The 17979-nt window shown below is 35.9% G+C and overlaps 1 protein-coding gene across 2 annotated transcripts; it reads right to left on the reverse strand.

Annotated features, from left to right (window-relative positions):
* Positions 1-1599: 1599 nt before the first annotated feature.
* LOC130470157 (uncharacterized) lies at positions 1600-10436 on the reverse strand. 2 transcript variants are annotated; one of them, XM_056839776.1, is made up of 5 exons: positions 8644-10436; positions 4178-4261; positions 2757-3063; positions 2432-2662; positions 1600-2325 (listed from the first exon to the last, which is right to left on the reverse strand). In XM_056839776.1, the coding sequence occupies exons 1-5, from the start codon at positions 8910-8912 to the stop codon at positions 2071-2073; spliced, it is 1146 nt and encodes a 381-aa protein (XP_056695754.1). In that variant the 5' UTR covers positions 8913-10436; the 3' UTR covers positions 1600-2070. The 2 variants fall into 2 exon arrangements, with proteins under 2 accessions (XP_056695754.1, XP_056695755.1); XM_056839777.1 differs by lacking the exon at positions 4178-4261 and having other exon boundaries at positions 1926-2325; positions 8644-10435.
* Positions 10437-17979: the final 7543 nt, after the last annotated feature.

A 17979-nucleotide genomic window follows, 5' to 3' on the forward strand; every position in this document is an offset into this window, starting at 1 on the left:
AATTAATAAATATTATTAATTTCATAATTTTAGGGCGAAAAAATCGAAAATTTATTATCCAATTGATTTCCGATTGTTATGGATTCAAGTCTAGGTCATAAAAATTTAAAATTTATCGTAAATTTACAATTTTTATGGTGGTTTTTAATCATAGGTTTCTAATTAAATTACAATTAATTATGAAAATCAAATTAATTCTAAATTATTCTAATTTTCAACAAATTAATCATAATTACAAATTAGATTGCATAATTAACAAGACTAGGCATTCAAACTTGTTAAACATATGCAGTAGGTCAATCAAAAATTCAAGATTTATCAACAGGAATCGCAAATATTTAATTTAACATCTTAAATTTACGAAATTTTGCATTCGAAAAACTAAAACCTTCGAAAAGTCATAGTTAGGCTTCGAATTTGAGAATTCTGGGTTCGGCAGAAAAATACTATTTTTGTCAAAATTTTAGAATGCCTTTTACATGCGGAATTGACACAAAAATCACTCAATTCGGATGAGTAATGAAGAAACTGCCGAAAAACTGCGTACATATAATTAAATAAACGCAATTTGTAATTAATTAACAATTACGAAAATTAATCACCCCTTTTAATTCTTGCAAATTTGTAATATTTAACCATGTTCATGCAATTTAGATTATGAAAATAATAAGGGGCTCGTGATACCACTGTTAGGTTATGATACATATGACATTTACATAGATCATGCGGAAACAACCATTAACCCAGGAAACATATTATTTACACATAATCATATAGCATAATTAGATGCATACTCTTTGTTGCGTGCCTTCCCTAGCTGCGCCCGAACCGAACAAGAACAAGTCTTTTAGGACTCCAAGTGTCGTCCCTCCGTAGATAGTCCACAGCACGTCCGGATCCGCCTTAAGATTGACCAACTAGAACCGCCCTTAAGGTACTAGAAAATTCGGCACTTTTATGAGCAAGATGTGTTTTAATTTTCTCTCAAAAAAAACTCACTTTTGAATACTTTGAAACTTGTTTATAAATTATGACCCCTAGGCCTTTATTTATAGAGTTATGGAAAAGGAATCGTAATCCTAGTAGGATGCGAATTAATTGGAATTAGAATCCTACATGAATTCTATTTAATTAATTTATCCAATTAGGAATAGACATTTAATCATACACTGACTCTTGCAGATTCAGGAATCATGCATGAGCACAAACTCACACACACACGGCAGCCACAAGGGCTGCCCATGCGTGCGAGCAGCAGCCCGCGAAGCACGGCCCACGCAGCCGTGGCCTCTTGGCGCGCGCTGGGCCTGCCTTGCGGTAGGCCTGGCCGCTGCCTTGGCTGGGCTTTGTGGCGCGCATGCTTGCTGGGCGATGGCCCCGGCTTCGTGCTGGGCCTTCGTCCGGCAAGCCTCGTCCGATGCTAATTCGTACGATACGCTTCCGATTAAATTTCCATTTCCGGAATCTATTTCCGATACGAACAATATTTAATATTTCCGATTCCGGAATTAATTTCCGTTTCGAACAAATATTTAATATTTCCGTTTCCGGAATTATTTTCCGATTCCGGCAATATTTCCGATTCTGACAATATTTCCGTTTCCGGCAATATTTCCGATTCTGGTAATATTTCCATTTCCAATAATATTTTCCGATACGTACCATGTTTCCGTTTCCGGCAACATCTACGACTTGGATAATATTCATATTTCCGATACGATCCATATTTCCGTTTCCGGCAATATCATCGTTTCCGGAGTATTCATTTCTTGCCTGTGACGATCTCAGCTCCCACTGAAACCAAGATCCGTCGGTTCCGAATATTCATAGATGGAGTATTTAATGCCATTAAATACTTGATCCGTTTACGTACTATTTGTGTGACCCTACGGGTTCAGTCGAGAGTAAGCTGTGGATTAATATCATTAATTCCACTTGAACTGAAGCGGCCTCTAGCTAGGCATTCAGCTCACTTGATCTCACTGAATTATTAACTTGTTTAATTAATACTGAACCGCATTTATTAGACTTAACATAGAATGCATACTTGGACCAAGGGCATTATTTCCTTCACCACTTTCCCTCTTTGTTTTTAACTTGATGAGCCAAGATCCACTCTACTGATCTAAACTTCTTAAATCTATCTGGCGCTGTGGTGAGTGATGAGGTCACTGAGGAGGAGCCACTTGAGAGGGTTAAAGCTGCCTCTGGCGGTAGTCGCCCATCATTTATCCACTCTGGTCTCTTTCTAACATAACCCTTTTGGCCTGTGCGATGTGGGTGCTTGTTTTGTAATGCACTTTTACTTGCTTTTTCTCTACGAACCTGTCAAAAAACACATAAAGAACATGTCGAACATTTAAAGATGGCAACAACACACTAATCATATAATTATATAAAAAAATATCTAGCAAAGTAAATTCATTATTACCAACATCTCCGGCTTGTTTCGTTCTATCACAAATGTTTTCCAATCATCCTCTGTGATTTGATGGTAGATGTCCCAAGGCATGTCATTTGTCTGATGTTTCGGCATTTTTTCTTTCTTAGTTATCCAACGCCGCGTTAACCTGGACTTGAAAGCTCCAAAGCGTTTCGCCACACACATATGAAAATATTTTTCTCTCCTTTTAGCCGGATCATCAATAATGTGGAACAGAAGCTGTTAATTTTATGGATAAGAGATTGTTAGAAACGTATGCTACACAAATAGATAATCTAGGAGAATACAAATCAAGTTTTTATTCAATGTTTACCTTGGTCTCCTCCCAAAACCCCTTCTTTGTGTGTTCATCTAACGTTGAATATTCTTTCACATTAATGTTAATTCTAGCAGCACAAGACCCAACTTGCTTCCCGTATTCTCCTGACCATTCTCCATCGGGGATTCCATATTGATTATACTGAAGATGCATAGGCTTTTTGGCTTGAACTCCTTTTGACGGACCACGGAATTTGGTCTTTTTACTAGTGTTGGTACCTTGTGATTCCCCCGTAGGATGACTAGCTCCATCAATTCCCTGTATTTCATTATCACGATGATCATCCATGGTAGCTACGGTCCTGCAACAAAGAAAAGAGAGCAATACTTAGTAAAGGGAGCAATACTTAGAAAAGAGAGCAAAATGCTACAATTGGCCATTTACAAAGCTATACCTAAAATAATGGCCTTATGGTATTACACCTAACATGCAAAACAATCCCAAATCAAACCTCACCTAAAAAAACAACCCAAAAAAAAATCATAACTCACCAGTTCTACGAGATCAATGCACAGAACTGATCAGAACTGACCAGTTCTGTGCACTGATCTGCACAGTTCTGATCTGAGCTGTGCAGATCAGTGCACAGAACTGATCAGAACCTGACCAGTTTTGTGCACTGATCTGCACAGTTCTGATCTGAGCTGTGCAGATCAATGCACAGAACTGATCAGAACTGACCAGTTCTGTGCACTGATCTGCACAGTTCTGATCTGAGCTGTGCAGATCAGTGCACAGAACTGATCAGAACTGACCAGTTCTGTGCACTGATCTGCACAGTTCTGATCTGAGCTGTGCAGATCAGTGCACATAACTGCACAGTTCTGGGCAAAATGCTACAATTGGCCATTTACAAAGCTATACCTAAAATAATGGCCTTATGGTATTACACCTAACATGCAAAACAATCCCAAATCAAACCTCACCTAAAAAAACAACCCAAAAAAAAATCATAACTCACTAGTTCTACGCACTGATCTGCACAGCTCAGATCAGAACTGTGCAGATCAATGCATAGAACTGATCAGAACTGACCAGTTCTGTGCACTGATCTGCACAGTTCTGATCTGAGCTGTGCAGATCAGTGCACATAACTGCACAGTTCTGATCAGTGCATATTCCTTGTGCTACTTGCAGTTCTCGTGGATTGATAAAATGCAATATATGTCAAATTTGATTCCTGGTCTAATTTGATGATTCTGGAGTTCAAATCTTCACCTTCAAACATGTAAATTACACCATACTGTAAGCAAAGTATCAAATTGTAAACAAAGTCATCTTCAAAACGGTTTTTATGTACTTATCCATCATCAACCACCAGAAAGCAAACATCAGAAACTAAGTTACCAATCACAAAGCCATGCAAACAAGAACAGGTAATTGATATTATTAGACAAAATGTACTGAAAACTAACCTAGGAAAATTCAACTGCAATTTCTGCAACCTGTGCTTGGAACCTGGCTCACATAAGAGGATACGACATTCACCAAGTTTACACCTGTGTGAAAAAACCAGATAAAGTTAGTCAAGTTATTAGAAGTATCAGACTCTCAGTAACTTAAATAGGAGGGATAAAGTAGGAGACTATCACTGCAATTCCTCTTCACAATACAAGTGGCAATTGATTGGGGTTGAATTTTTAGAAAAAAAATATGAATTAATATCCACAAGTATCCTTCACTATTCAAATTTAAGTAGTCAAGATAACAAAAATTCCAAGGCGCACAGGCTTTCAGATATGAATAGAAAGAACAAAGTCAAAAACTTCAACAATGCATCAGAAGTGAAGCCCGAACTTACACATGTATGTTTCAATTACGATTCGTAACCCATATTCCTTCCGTATGATCTGTACGCATATGATTAGTATTATTTGCATCCTCCTCTTCTGGCAATGGTTGAACAACCATTGGTAACGGAGGTGTGTCATCATACTCATCATACTCATCTTCATCTACAACATCATCAATACCCAAAATATGTCTTTTTCCTTGGGCAACAACACGCCATCTAGGATCAATATTGTCAACCACATAAAAAACTTGCTTAGCTAGTGATGCTAGAATGAATGGCTCGTCACTGTCACTTAGTCGATCAAAATTCACCAAGGTTAAACCCGGGAAAATTTCATCTCGCTTCACACCATTTTGGTTGTTAGCCCACTGACACCGAAAAACAGGGATCACAAAATAGGTATAATCAAGCTCCCATATTTCTTCGATAACACCATAATATGATTGTGTTGAATCAACCGGCCTTTTATCCTTAGCGCTTGCATAGACCCTAGATGATGCAACAACCTTTACTCCACTATTTTGCACTACACTCTTTTCATCTTGCCTTCTAGTGTAGAATGTGAACCCATTGATATCATATCCTTCAAAAGATCGAACACATAGTCGAGGACCTCGAGATAACCACTTGATCGTATCAGAAACATCATGGTCTTGTTTCTTTCCAACTTCCTTCTTAAACCATTCAATAAATGTGCGATTATGTTCCCGCATCAACGCTCTTTCCTTCAACTTAGGATTACAATGTTGCAATTCAAGCAGATGCTTTTCTAAATAAGGATGAACCTCTGTAAGATGCTGCAACACACAAAGATGTGCCTTCTTCTTCCTCTCCGATGGAGGAGATATCACATTTTTACCAATTACTCCCTCCCCTGCGAGCCTACCAACATGTCGAGATTTTGGAAGTCCTATTGGTTCAAGGCTTGACAAAAACTCAGCTAGATATCCAGAAATCTCTTCTTTAAGGACTCCCCGAATGATACTACCCTCTGGATTAGCCGGATTCCTTGCTTTGTCCTTTAAAGTCTTAAAAAATCTCTCAAAAGGATACATCCATCTTAAGAACACCGGACCACATAACTTGACTTCGCGAACTAAATGGACAATCAAATGCACCATTATATCAAAGAAAGAAGGCGGAAAATACATTTCAAATCGACATAGAGTTTCAACAACATCATTGTGCAAAGCATCCAAAGTCTCCGGATCAATCACCTTAGCACATATGGAATTGAAAAACAAACAAAGTTTTGTTATAACATGTCTCACGTGTTTCGGCAATATCCCACGAAGTGCAATTGGCAAAAATACATTAATCAGTGCATGACAATCATGAGACTTCATACCAATCAACCTAAGGTCCGAGAGAGACACTAGGCGCTTAACATTCGACGAATATCCCGAGGGAACCTTAATGCCATGTAAGCACTCACAAAACTTCTTCTTCTCCTTTCTCGACATTGTGTAACACGCTGGAGGCAGAAAGGTCTTTGTACCATCCTTTTTTTTAACAGGCCACAAATCTGGTCGAATATTCTTCTTTTTCATATCTTTCCGCACATTCTCATTGTCCTTGGTCTTTCCTGGTATGTTTAGCAAAGTCCCGATGATAGCATCGCACACATTTTTCTCAATGTGCATTACATCGAGACAATGCCTAACCGACAAATCTTTCCAGTAGGGAAGATCCCATAATGGAGACACTTTCTTCCATAAAACACCCTTTTTAGACTTGGACTTGAAGCACTTACCGTATTTGGTTTCAACATTTTTGATACGTTCATAAACTTGTGATCCTGTCAAAGGTGTACGAGCTACTCCTTCCTCGGTGAACCCATTGAATTCCTTCTTCTTCTTACGATAAGGATGATATCGACTAAGGTGCTTCCTGAAATCTGGGTAGATATTTTTCTTGAAATGATCCAACCGTGTGGGCTTCATGTCCTCTTCACATATAGGGCATGCTTGTTCTCCTTTGGTTTTGTACCCAGACAAGTTTCCATAGGCCGGAAAATCATTTATGGTACAGAAAACCATTGCCCGCAATGTAAAGTTTGAGTTGGTGTGAGCATCGAACATTGGAACACCTTCATTCCACAACAATTTCAAATCATCTATGAGTGGAGCGAGATACACATCTATATCATGTCCTGGCTGCTTAGGCCCTGAGATGAGGAGTGACAACATGATATACTTGCGTTTCATACACAACCATGGAGGAAGATTGTAAATTGCAAGAAGAACCGGCCAAGTGCTATGCTGACTACTCAGAGAGCCGTATGGATTCATCCCATCTGTACATAGAGCAAGTCTCAGATTTCTAACCTCCTTGCCAAATTCAGGATACTTCTTATCAATAGTTCTCCATTGAGGAGAATCAGCCGGATGTCTAAGGAATTCATCTTTCTTCCTCCCTTCCGCATGCCACCTCAGATACTTAGCATTCTTCTTTACGGAGAACAAGCGCTCAAACCTAGGTATGATCGGAAGATACCACAATACCTTGGCGGGCGGTCCCCTCTTAGCTGAATTGGCCCCTTTACGCTTGTAACGCGACATAGAACACGTTGGACACTTATCCAAATTTTCATACTCTTTTCTGTAAAGAATACAATCATTTGGGCAAGCATCTATCTTGACGGCCTCTAAGCCTAAGGGATTCGTCAATTTGTTGGCATAATAGGCAGAGGTGGGAATGTCATTGCCATCGGGAAACCAAAGACCTAGTCGTTTCAATAATTTCGTGAAACTTTCTTCGGTCCAACCACTCTCCGCTTTCAAGTTGGAAAGTGATGCCACACATTCTAACAATTTGAATTTTGTACACCCAGGGTACAAAGGCGTCTCAGCAGCCTTTAATACCTGCTCGAGTATGTGAGGTCGTTCATTCAAGTGATCTTTCACCGCATCCATCATTTCATTTATTTCATTATCTTCTTGCTCATCATCATCCATCTCATTATTCTTAGAAATATCAGAATCACTCTCATCACTCTCATCACTCTCTGCCAGAACATCAAATTCATTCACACTAGAACTTGGACGATCAAGTATTTTCTCACCATGCCAAAACCAGACATGGTAATCTTGCTTAAACCCACGACGAAATAAATGATCCTCAATTTCATCAATATCAGCTAACCGCCTTACATTGTTACAATCACGGCAAGGACAATAGATCTTTGCGGCTTTCGTATTCCGTTGGTGTGCTAAAGCACATCTAAGGAACTCCTCAACCCCACTCAAGTATTCCACCGTAGTATGGTCACCGTACATCCAACGACGACTCATTTCTAATAACACAAGGTTTTACACAGAATTAGATAAATCAAGCCACAAATTCTTAATTTTGACACAAGAACTATACTAGCTTGGCATAAGATCTTTGTTCTCTAATGATGCAATCTTAATTTTGACACACGAACTATACTAGCTTAGTTTCTGATGTTTGCTTTCTGGTGGTTGATGATGGATAAGTACATAAAAACCGTTTTGAAGATGACTTTGTTTACAATTTGATACTTTGCTTACAGTATGGTGTAATTTACATGTTTGAAGGTGTAATTTACATGCATGAAGTACTGTTTTAGCTTCTCAGTGCACTGATCAGTTCTGTTCTGTGCACTGATCTGCACTGCCCAGATCAGAACTGTGCAGATCAGTGGACAAAACTGATCAGAACTGTGCAGTTATGTGCACTGATCTGCACAGCTCAGATCAGAACTGTGCAGATCAGTGCACAGAACTGGTCAGTTCTGATCAGTTCTGTGCACTGATCTGCACAGCTCAGATCATAACTGTGCAGATCAGTGCACAGAACTGGTCAGTTCTGATCAGTTCTGTGCACTGATCTGCACAGCTCAGATCAGAACTGTGCAGATCAGTGCACAAAACTGGTCAGTTCTGATCAGTTCTGTGCATTGATCTGCACAGCTCAGATCAGAACTGTGCAGATCAGTACACAGAACTGGTCAGTTCTGATCAGTTCTGTGCATTGATCTGCACAGTTCTGATCTGAGCTGTGCAGATCAGTGCGTAGAACTGGTGAGTTAAAAAAAACTAAGATTTGGTTTTAAGTCCAAACCTTGGTCTGATGGCTGATTCTTCTATTGCAAAATGAGGAATAGATGGATATAAGGAAGACAGGGTTGAATAGCTTGGTCTGAAGTTCCTCGAGAACTGGCACCAAGAAGCATAAAACAGAACATCTACACAGTCCTGATTGAGGTTGTACACCAAATGCAGCGCTTTTTGCAATGATGCTTCATCTCCCTTGAAAATTAGAAGTAAGCAAATGCTATTAGATTTAGTTGAAAAGTAACAGAAAGGAAAAAGCTCCACATAAAATAACATAGCTATAGAATCTCCTAATTTGGTTATTAAAGTCCTTTCTTAAGTTAAATATCAAACCACAGTTTGTTTCCATGCAACAGGATGGATAACTGAATGAGCCCCTATGCATGCAACTATGCAAGAGTTAAGCTACAAGCACCTGGCACTACTCATACTCAGCCATAGTCAAAAGCCTTGTAAGTAGAACTAGTTAATATGAGACTGGTCCTCGGCAAAGGAAGAGGCACGGAGGTTTGCTGCGGACTGTGCATACATTTTCAAATTTTGACAGGTGCTCGACGACCTGGCTTGATTAAATTTTTAACCAAGAAACAAAAAAAGACTAAAAAAATCTCTAGGGGGGCAGACTAGTTTTTTTCACACCGTTAACATAATACTTGCAATAAAGAAGTGTTTACAATCTGCGTTATTATCAGATACTGTAGCAGGCTATATCAGGTACACCAGCTGGTTGCATCAGGTACACCAGCTGGTTGAGCTGCTGCGAGCCCAAACCACAGACCGATAAATCCAACCTTGACCGAAAATGCCATAACAACTAGTACAGGCAATGCAACCAAGTAGAAGGTGACAAAGTTTATTGTTGCACCTATTTTAGTCCTTGTTGAACCTGTCAAAGCCCCACAGGCAGCTGTCTATGGACAGTTTCCGATCTCACAAAACCCCAGAATAGGAACTCAACAATAGCAAGAGCAATATTGTAGCATAATAAAAATGGAACTAAAAGAACTTGAAAATCAAAGCAGCAGCAACAACAGTCTCCACTGTCATACATCAGAATATTGTAGATAAGCGTGTACAAAAAACATCACAATATACTATAGTGAATACATCAAGCTATGGTAATTTTAGAGCCTATAAAGCTACAATCCAATATCAACGATTAGTTTACATCATTAATAAACTATCAATATTACAATGAACACATGAGTATATTTTATGCAGACATATTTTCAACAGATTCATATCGATTCGCTCCACTTAAAAGTTCAAACACTTCATTTCATCTGCATACTTTGGATCGAGCTACTCACATAGCTTACATAAACCATCACCATAAAAGAGACCTTCATCATTTAGACACAAAACCCATATCACTAACTTCTATTTTGTAACTGAACTAGAAAAATTTAACCTAACATCTATTTTGTAACTGAACTAGAAAAACCACAAATATCAAACCCTAATTTGTAAATTCATCCAATATTGAAACATTAGCCTAAATTCTCTGCATAATCAACTCATTATGCTCAACTAATTGAAGAGAAACTGAATTTTAAGACCAAGCAAAACAAGAATCAATTATAACCTAACCTTGATATATTGCGGCACTGTGTGAAACAGAGTCAACCGAGATAGGGAAGACGACGGTGGGGAAACTCTCCTTCAGATGGTGGTGGTGGAGCCGCGCGGTGAGGAAGGTGGTGGTGGTGGTTATGGTGGTGGTGGAGTCGCGCGGTGAAGAGAAGAGATGTGAAGAGAAGAGATGTGAAGAGAAGAGAAGCTTATCGATCTGTTTGGCGGTGGTTTTATTTTTTTAAAATTTAATGTAGCCTATTGAGGCGGGCAATTAAAAGCCCCCTTCACACTAGTAGAAAAAACCCCTGTTGCAGCCCCCTTGTTGCAGCGTACAAGTATAAATACGCTTCAACAACCAGTCGGTCAACGCGGGTCAAACCCTTTAAAGGGTTATCGCAGCGTACATTTTAGTTGTTCGCAACAAATGCGTTTGTTGCAGCGTACAAAATAAAAGCCCGCAGCAACAACCCGTAGTTATTGCAGCGTACATGTTAATGCCCGCTGCAACAAGTCCGCGTTTCAAATTAAAATTTTTACTTTCCTAGTTGCAACGTACAAACCGCGCTCAATCTCTGTTCCTTCTCTGCTATAGCTCCAAGCCTTTTCCCTTAAACAAATATCCAAGGTCGCCGTCGAACTCAGCTCGCGTCGCCGTCGAACCCAAGAGTTGCTCAGCCCTGCGTCGCTGTCTTGGTTCCGTTGGTTGCTCATCTCCCCGTCGCGTCGTGGTTCAGCCCTGCGTCGCTGTCTTGGTTCCGTGGTTCCGTGGTTCAGCCCTGCGTCGCTGTCTTGGTTCCGTGGTTCAGCATCTCCCCGTCGCGTCGTGGTTCCGGTGGTTGCTCGGCGTCGTGGTTCCGGTGGTATGGTGTGTTCAATTTTTATTTTCGTTTTTTATTTTCGTTTTCAGATTAGGGTTCAATTTTAGTTTTTGATTTTCGTTTTGATTATTGTTTTTGATTTTCGTTTTTGATTTTCGTTTTGATTTTCGTTTTGATTTTCGTTTTTGATTTTCGTTTGTTCAACTTTTATTTTATTTTGATTTTGTTGATTTTGTTGGCTGTTGGCTGTTCCGGTGTGTTCCTGTAGTTACTGGAAAAGACAATGGTTTGCTATCCAGGCAATTAGAAACTAAGCTAAAGTTCATGATATAGTTTCAACTAGCCCTTGTTGGGAAATTATGTATTGTACTTTGGTGTTTATCGCTGCGGTGGTGGGGATTCAGGGACAAGCGATATGGCGAGGAACCTTAAAACTGTTTCGTGTTGTCTTTTCTGTGACATTTATACGTAATGGTGCATATTGTAATGAACGAACATCCCTTTATCCCCAACTGGTATTTAGAAACTGATGCTTGAAGGTTTACTTTGATGGAAGAGTTGCTACTAGTGTGCACTGTGCAGGATGATTTTGCTAGAAACAAAGCACAAGCCAGTATGTCCTTTATTCATAGAGTATACATAATGTAGAAATTGTGTTAATAGTGTCTTTTGTCTTATGATAGCTGTTATGAGATTTACGCTTCCCGTTTTCCTTATTTTTGCTTGTCCTATGAATTGTGATTGTCACCTTGGTATCTAGCATCTGTCTGTAAGCTGCTTTAAGCATGGGTCTGTTTTTTCATTAGTGAATCATATGTTTCGATTGTTTATTGTTTCTTGCTGAGTGTATACTGTAGGTCTGTAGCAGAAGCAGCATTATACTGCTTGCACTTGCAACACTATATTCTCTTTAACTTCTTGGTTTGTATTTTTTTTCCTATAATCTTCTTGTTAATTGCTGGTAGCCTGGTACCATGAAATTCACTTTTTCTCAAGTTCTTGCATCTTTTCTCAACAACCTCTTTTAATTCTGTGTATTTTATTCTCAATTGTCAACTGTAATTGAAGCTTATGCTGCATACAACAGTGTTTAATGGTCAGCATCTTGATACTTTCCTTTTTCTATCTTGCCCGTTTTAAGCTGGCTATATTCTTTTGAAACCAACTTGATCTTCTGATCGCTTTCTAACCATTTCAGGTATCTGTCATCCAACCTGTTTCTGGATGTGGACTTGCTATACTTTCCATTTTCTCCCATTTTTACTTGAAGGAGCTTATGAATGTTGTAGATTGGCTGGGAATCGCATTGGCTGGCATTGGTACAATAGGTAATGTAAGTCTTTAGAAGCTGTCTTTTCTGAACTTTATTTATTTCCTAATTGGAATTTTCATTAAAAAACGAACAGGTTATGTGGAGTTGCGACTGTCTTTTTGGAGGAGTAATGATCCTATATGAAGGTTTTAAGTAGTACACAATGCATATTGATCTCTGTTAAGTATAATGATGTACTCTTATTGTACAAAATAAAGAACCTCTTACTTAGTTTAAAGTTGTAGCTAGGGGAAGGTGAAATAATTAAACCTTTTGCCTAGGCATATCAATCTGCTATCAGCTTCCAATTAAGATTGGACACATTTAGATTGCATCGAATAGTTGACATAAGAATGCTAAGGCCCCATTTGGTATCACTGTATTGGTTTAATTAATTGGTAGTTGTTTGATAGGTTTTAATTAATTGGTAGTTGTTTGATAGGTTTCTAAAATCTTAGAGACAAAAGAAAAAAACAAACTGCTCATTTCCTGCCAGAACTTTCATTCGTGCTTCAATCATTGCAAAAATACACATATTTGTTTTGCTTGATACTTTGATGTAATACACAAATTCGTTATAGGTCATATTAAGGCTAAAATGAAGCATTTTCCCTCCCAACTTTAAACTTATTACATGTTTAATATGCTTAGTTTTAAGTTTCTAAGACTTATTCTAACTACTTATACACATTTAAGGCTTGTTTGGTCGTTATAGGATATATTTAGGCTAAAATGACATTTTCGCTCCAAACTATGAACTAAAGAACCTAAGGACTCATTTTAAACTTACTAATTGTTTTATATGCTTAGTTTTGACTTTCTAGAACTCATTCCAATCCATTTATGCATATTTAAGGCTCATTGTGTCGTTATAGGTCATATTTAGGCTAAAGTGTCATTTTCGCTCCCAACTTCAAACTTAAGAACCTAATGACTCATTTTAAACTTAATATATGATAAATATGCTTAGTTTTAAGTTTCTAAGACTTATTCTAATCTATTTATGCACATTTAATGCTTGTTTTATCGTTATAGGTCATATTTAGGATAACATAAGGCATTTTCGATCCCAACTTTAAAATAAAGAACCTAAGGACTTATTTTAAACTTATTACATGTTTAATATGCTTAGTTTTAAGTTTCTAAGACTTATTCTAACTACTTATACACATTTAAGGCTTGTTTGGTCGTTATAGGACATATTTAGGCTAAAATGACATTTTCGCTCCCAACTATGAACCAAAGAACCTAAGGATTTATTTTACACTTACTAAATGTTTTATATGCTTATTTTTAACTTTCTAGGACTCATTCCAATCCATTTATGCACATTTAAGGCTCATTGTGTCGTTTTAGGTCATATTTAGGCTAAAATGACATTTTCGCTCCCAACTTTGAACTTAAGAACCTAAGGACTCATTTTTAAATTATTATATGATAAATATGCTTAGTTTTAAGTTTCTAAGACTTATTCTAATCTATTTATGCACATTTAATGCTTGTTTTATCGTTATAGGTCATATTTAGGATAAAATAAGGCATTTTCGATCCCAACTTTAAAATAAAGAACCTAAGGACTTATTTTAAACTTATTACATGTTTAATATGCTTAGTTTTAAGTTTCTAACTACTTATACACATTTAAGGCTTGTTTGGTCGTTATAGGATATATTTAGGCTAAAATGACATTTTCGCTCCAAACTATGAACTAAAGAACCTAAGGACTCATTTTAAACTTACTAATTGTTTTATATGCTTAGTTTTGACTTTCTAGAACTCATTCCAATCCATTTATGCATATTTAAGGCTCATTGTGTCGTTATAGGTCATATTTAGGCTAAAGTGCCATTTTCGCTCCCAACTTCAAACTTAAGAACCTAATGACTCATTTTAAACTTAATATATGATAAATATGCTTAGTTTTAAGTTTCTAAGACTTATTCTAATCTATTTATGCACATTTAATGCTTGTTTTATCGTTATAGGTCATATTTAGGATAAAATAAGGCATTTTCGATCCCAACTTTAAAATAAAGAACCTAAGGACTTATTTTAAACTTATTACATGTTTTATATGCTTAGTTTTAAGTTTCTAAGACTTATTCTAACTACTTATACACATTTAAGGCTTGTTTGGTCGTTATAGGACATATTTAGGCTAAAATGACATTTTCGCTCCCAACTATGAACCAAAGAACCTAAGGATTTATTTTAAACTTACTAAATGTTTTATATGCTTATTTTTAACTTTCTAGGACTCATTCCAATCCATTTATGCACATTTAAGGCTCATTGTGTCGTTTTAGGTCATATTTAGGCTAAAGTGCCATTTTCGCTCCCAACTTTGAACTTAAGAACCTAAGGACTCATTTTTAAATTATTATATGATAAATATGCTTAGTTTTAAGTTTCTAAGACTTATTCCAATCTATTTATGCACATTTAATGCTTGTTTTATCGTTATAGGTCATATTTAGGATAAAATAAGGCATTTTCGATCCCAACTTTAAAATAAAGAACCTAAGGACTTATTTTAAACTTATTACATGTTTTATATGCTTAGTTTTAAGTTTCTAAGACTTATTCTAACTACTTATACACATTTAAGGCTTGTTTGGTCGTTATAGGACATATTTAGGCTAAAATGACATTTTCGCTCCCAACTATGAACCAAAGAACCTAAGGATTTATTTTAAACTTACTAAATGTTTTATATGCTTATTTTTAACTTTCTAGGACTCATTCCAATCCATTTATGCACATTTAAGGCTCATTGTGTCGTTTTAGGTCATATTTAGGCTAAAGTGCCATTTTCGCTCCCAACTTTGAACTTAAGAACCTAAGGACTCATTTTTAAATTATTATATGATAAATATGCTTAGTTTTAAGTTTCTAAGACTTATTCCAATCTATTTATGCACATTTAATGCTTGTTTTATCGTTATAGGTCATATTTAGGATAAAATAAGGCATTTTCGATCCCAACTTTAAAATAAAGAACCTAAGGACTTATTTTAAACTTATTACATGTTTAATATGCTTAGTTTTAAGTTTCTAAGACTTATTCTAACTACTTATACACATTTAAGGCTTGTTTGGTCGTTATAGGATATATTTAGGCTAAAATGACATTTTCGCTCCAAACTATGAACTAAAGAACCTAAGGACTCATTTTAAACTTACTAATTGTTTTATATGCTTAGTTTTGACTTTCTAGAACTCATTCCAATCCATTTATGCATATTTAAGGCTCATTGTGTCGTTATAGGTCATATTTAGGCTAAAGTGCCATTTTCGCTCCCAACTTCAAACTTAAGAACCTAATGACTCATTTTAAACTTAATATATGATAAATATGCTTAGTTTTAAGTTTCTAAGACTTATTCTAATCTATTTATGCACATTTAATGCTTGTTTTATCGTTATAGGTCATATTTAGGATAAAATAAGGCATTTTCGATCCCAACTTTAAAATAAAGAACCTAAGGACTTATTTTAAACTTATTACATGTTTTATATGCTTAGTTTTAAGTTTCTAAGACTTATTCTAACTACTTATACACATTTAAGGCTTGTTTGGTCGTTATAGGACATATTTAGGCTAAAATGACATTTTCGCTCCCAACTATGAACCAAAGAACCTAAGGATTTATTTTAAACTTACTAAATGTTTTATATGCTTATTTTTAACTTTCTAGGACTCATTCCAATCCATTTATGCACATTTAAGGCTCATTGTGTCGTTTTAGGTCATATTTAGGCTAAAATGACATTTTCGCTCCCAACTTTGAACTTAAGAACCTAAGGACTCATTTTTAAATTATTATATGATAAATATGCTTAGTTTTAAGTTTCTAAGACTTATTCCAATCTATTTATGCACATTTAATGCTTGTTTTATCGTTATAGGTCATATTTAGGATAAAATAAGGCATTTTCGATCCCAACTTTAAAATAAAGAACCTAAGGACTTATTTTAAACTTATTACATGTTTAATATGCTTAGTTTTAAGTTTCTAAGACTTATTCTAACTACTTATACACATTTAAGGCTTGTTTGGTCGTTATAGGACATATTTAGGCTAAAATGACATTTTCGCTCCCAACTATGAACCAAAGAACCTAAGGATTCATTTTAAACTTACTAAATGTTTTATATGCTTATTTTTAACTTTCTAGGACTCATTCCAATCCATTTATGCACATTTAAGGCTCATTGTGTCGTTTTAGGTCATATTTAGGCTAAAATGACATTTTCGCTCCCAACTTTGAACTTAAGAACCTAAGGACTCATTTTTAAATTATTATATGATAAATATGCTTAGTTTTAAGTTTCTAAGACTTATTCCAATCTATTTATGCACATTTAATGCTTGTTTTATCGTTATAGGTCATATTTAGGATAAAATAAGGCATTTTCGATCCCAACTTTAAAATAAAGAACCTAAGGACTTATTTTAAACTTATTACATGTTTTATATGCTTAGTTTTAAGTTTCTAAGACTTATTCTAACTACTTATACACATTTAAGGCTTGTTTGGTCGTTATAGGACATATTTAGGCTAAAATGACATTTTCGCTCCCAACTATGAACCAAAGAACCTAAGGATTTATTTTAAACTTACTAAATGTTTTATATGCTTATTTTTAACTTTCTAGGACTCATTCCAATCCATTTATGCACATTTAAGGCTCATTGTGTCGTTTTAGGTCATATTTAGGCTAAAATGACATTTTCGCTCCCAACTTTGAACTTAAGAACCTAAGGACTCATTTTTAAATTATTATATGATAAATATGCTTAGTTTTAAGTTTCTAAGACTTATTCCAATCTATTTATGCACATTTAATGCTTGTTTTATCGTTATAGGTCATATTTAGGATAAAATAAGGCATTTTCGATCCCAACTTTAAAATAAAGAACCTAAGGACTTATTTTAAACTTATTACATGTTTAATATGCTTAGTTTTAAGTTTCTAAGACTTATTCTAACTACTTATACACATTTAAGGCTTGTTTGGTCGTTATAGGACATATTTAGGCTAAAATGACATTTTCGCTCCCAACTATGAACCAAAGAACCTAAGGATTCATTTTAAACTTACTAAATGTTTTATATGCTTATTTTTAACTTTCTAGGACTCATTCCAATCCATTTATGCACATTTAAGGCTCATTGTGTCGTTTTAGGTCATATTTAGGCTAAAATGACATTTTCGCTCCCAACTTTGAACTTAAGAACCTAAGGACTCATTTTTAAATTATTATATGATAAATATGCTTAGTTTTAAGTTTCTAAGACTTATTCCAATCTATTTATGCACATTTAATGCTTGTTTTATCGTTATAGGTCATATTTAGGATAAAATAAGGCATTTTCGATCCCAACTTTAAAATAAAGAACCTAAGGACTTATTTTAAACTTATTACATGTTTAATATGCTTAGTTTTAAGTTTCTAAGACTTATTCTAACTACTTATACACATTTAAGGCTTGTTTGGTCGTTATAGGACATATTTAGGCTAAAATGACATTTTCGCTCCCAACTATGAACCAAAGAACCTAAGGATTCATTTTAAACTTACTAAATGTTTTATATGCTTATTTTTAACTTTCTAGGACTCATTCCAATCCA

Source organism: Spinacia oleracea, chromosome 3 (genome assembly GCF_020520425.1).
Source record: "Spinacia oleracea cultivar Varoflay chromosome 3, BTI_SOV_V1, whole genome shotgun sequence".
NCBI lineage: Eukaryota > Viridiplantae > Streptophyta > Magnoliopsida > Caryophyllales > Amaranthaceae > Spinacia > Spinacia oleracea.

Coding starts and splice junctions, on each gene's coding strand:
- LOC130470157 (XM_056839776.1), bottom strand. CDS start 8,912: ATGTTATTTTATGTGGAGCTTTTTCCTTTCTGTTACTTTTCAACTAAA. Junction 3,064..4,177: donor TTGCAGTTGAATTTTCCTAG/GTTAGTTTTCAG, acceptor TCTTTGTTGCAG/GACCGTAGCTACCATGGATG. Junction 2,326..2,431: donor GAAACAAGCCGGAGATGTTG/GTAATAATGAAT, acceptor GTTTTTTGACAG/GTTCGTAGAGAAAAAGCAAG.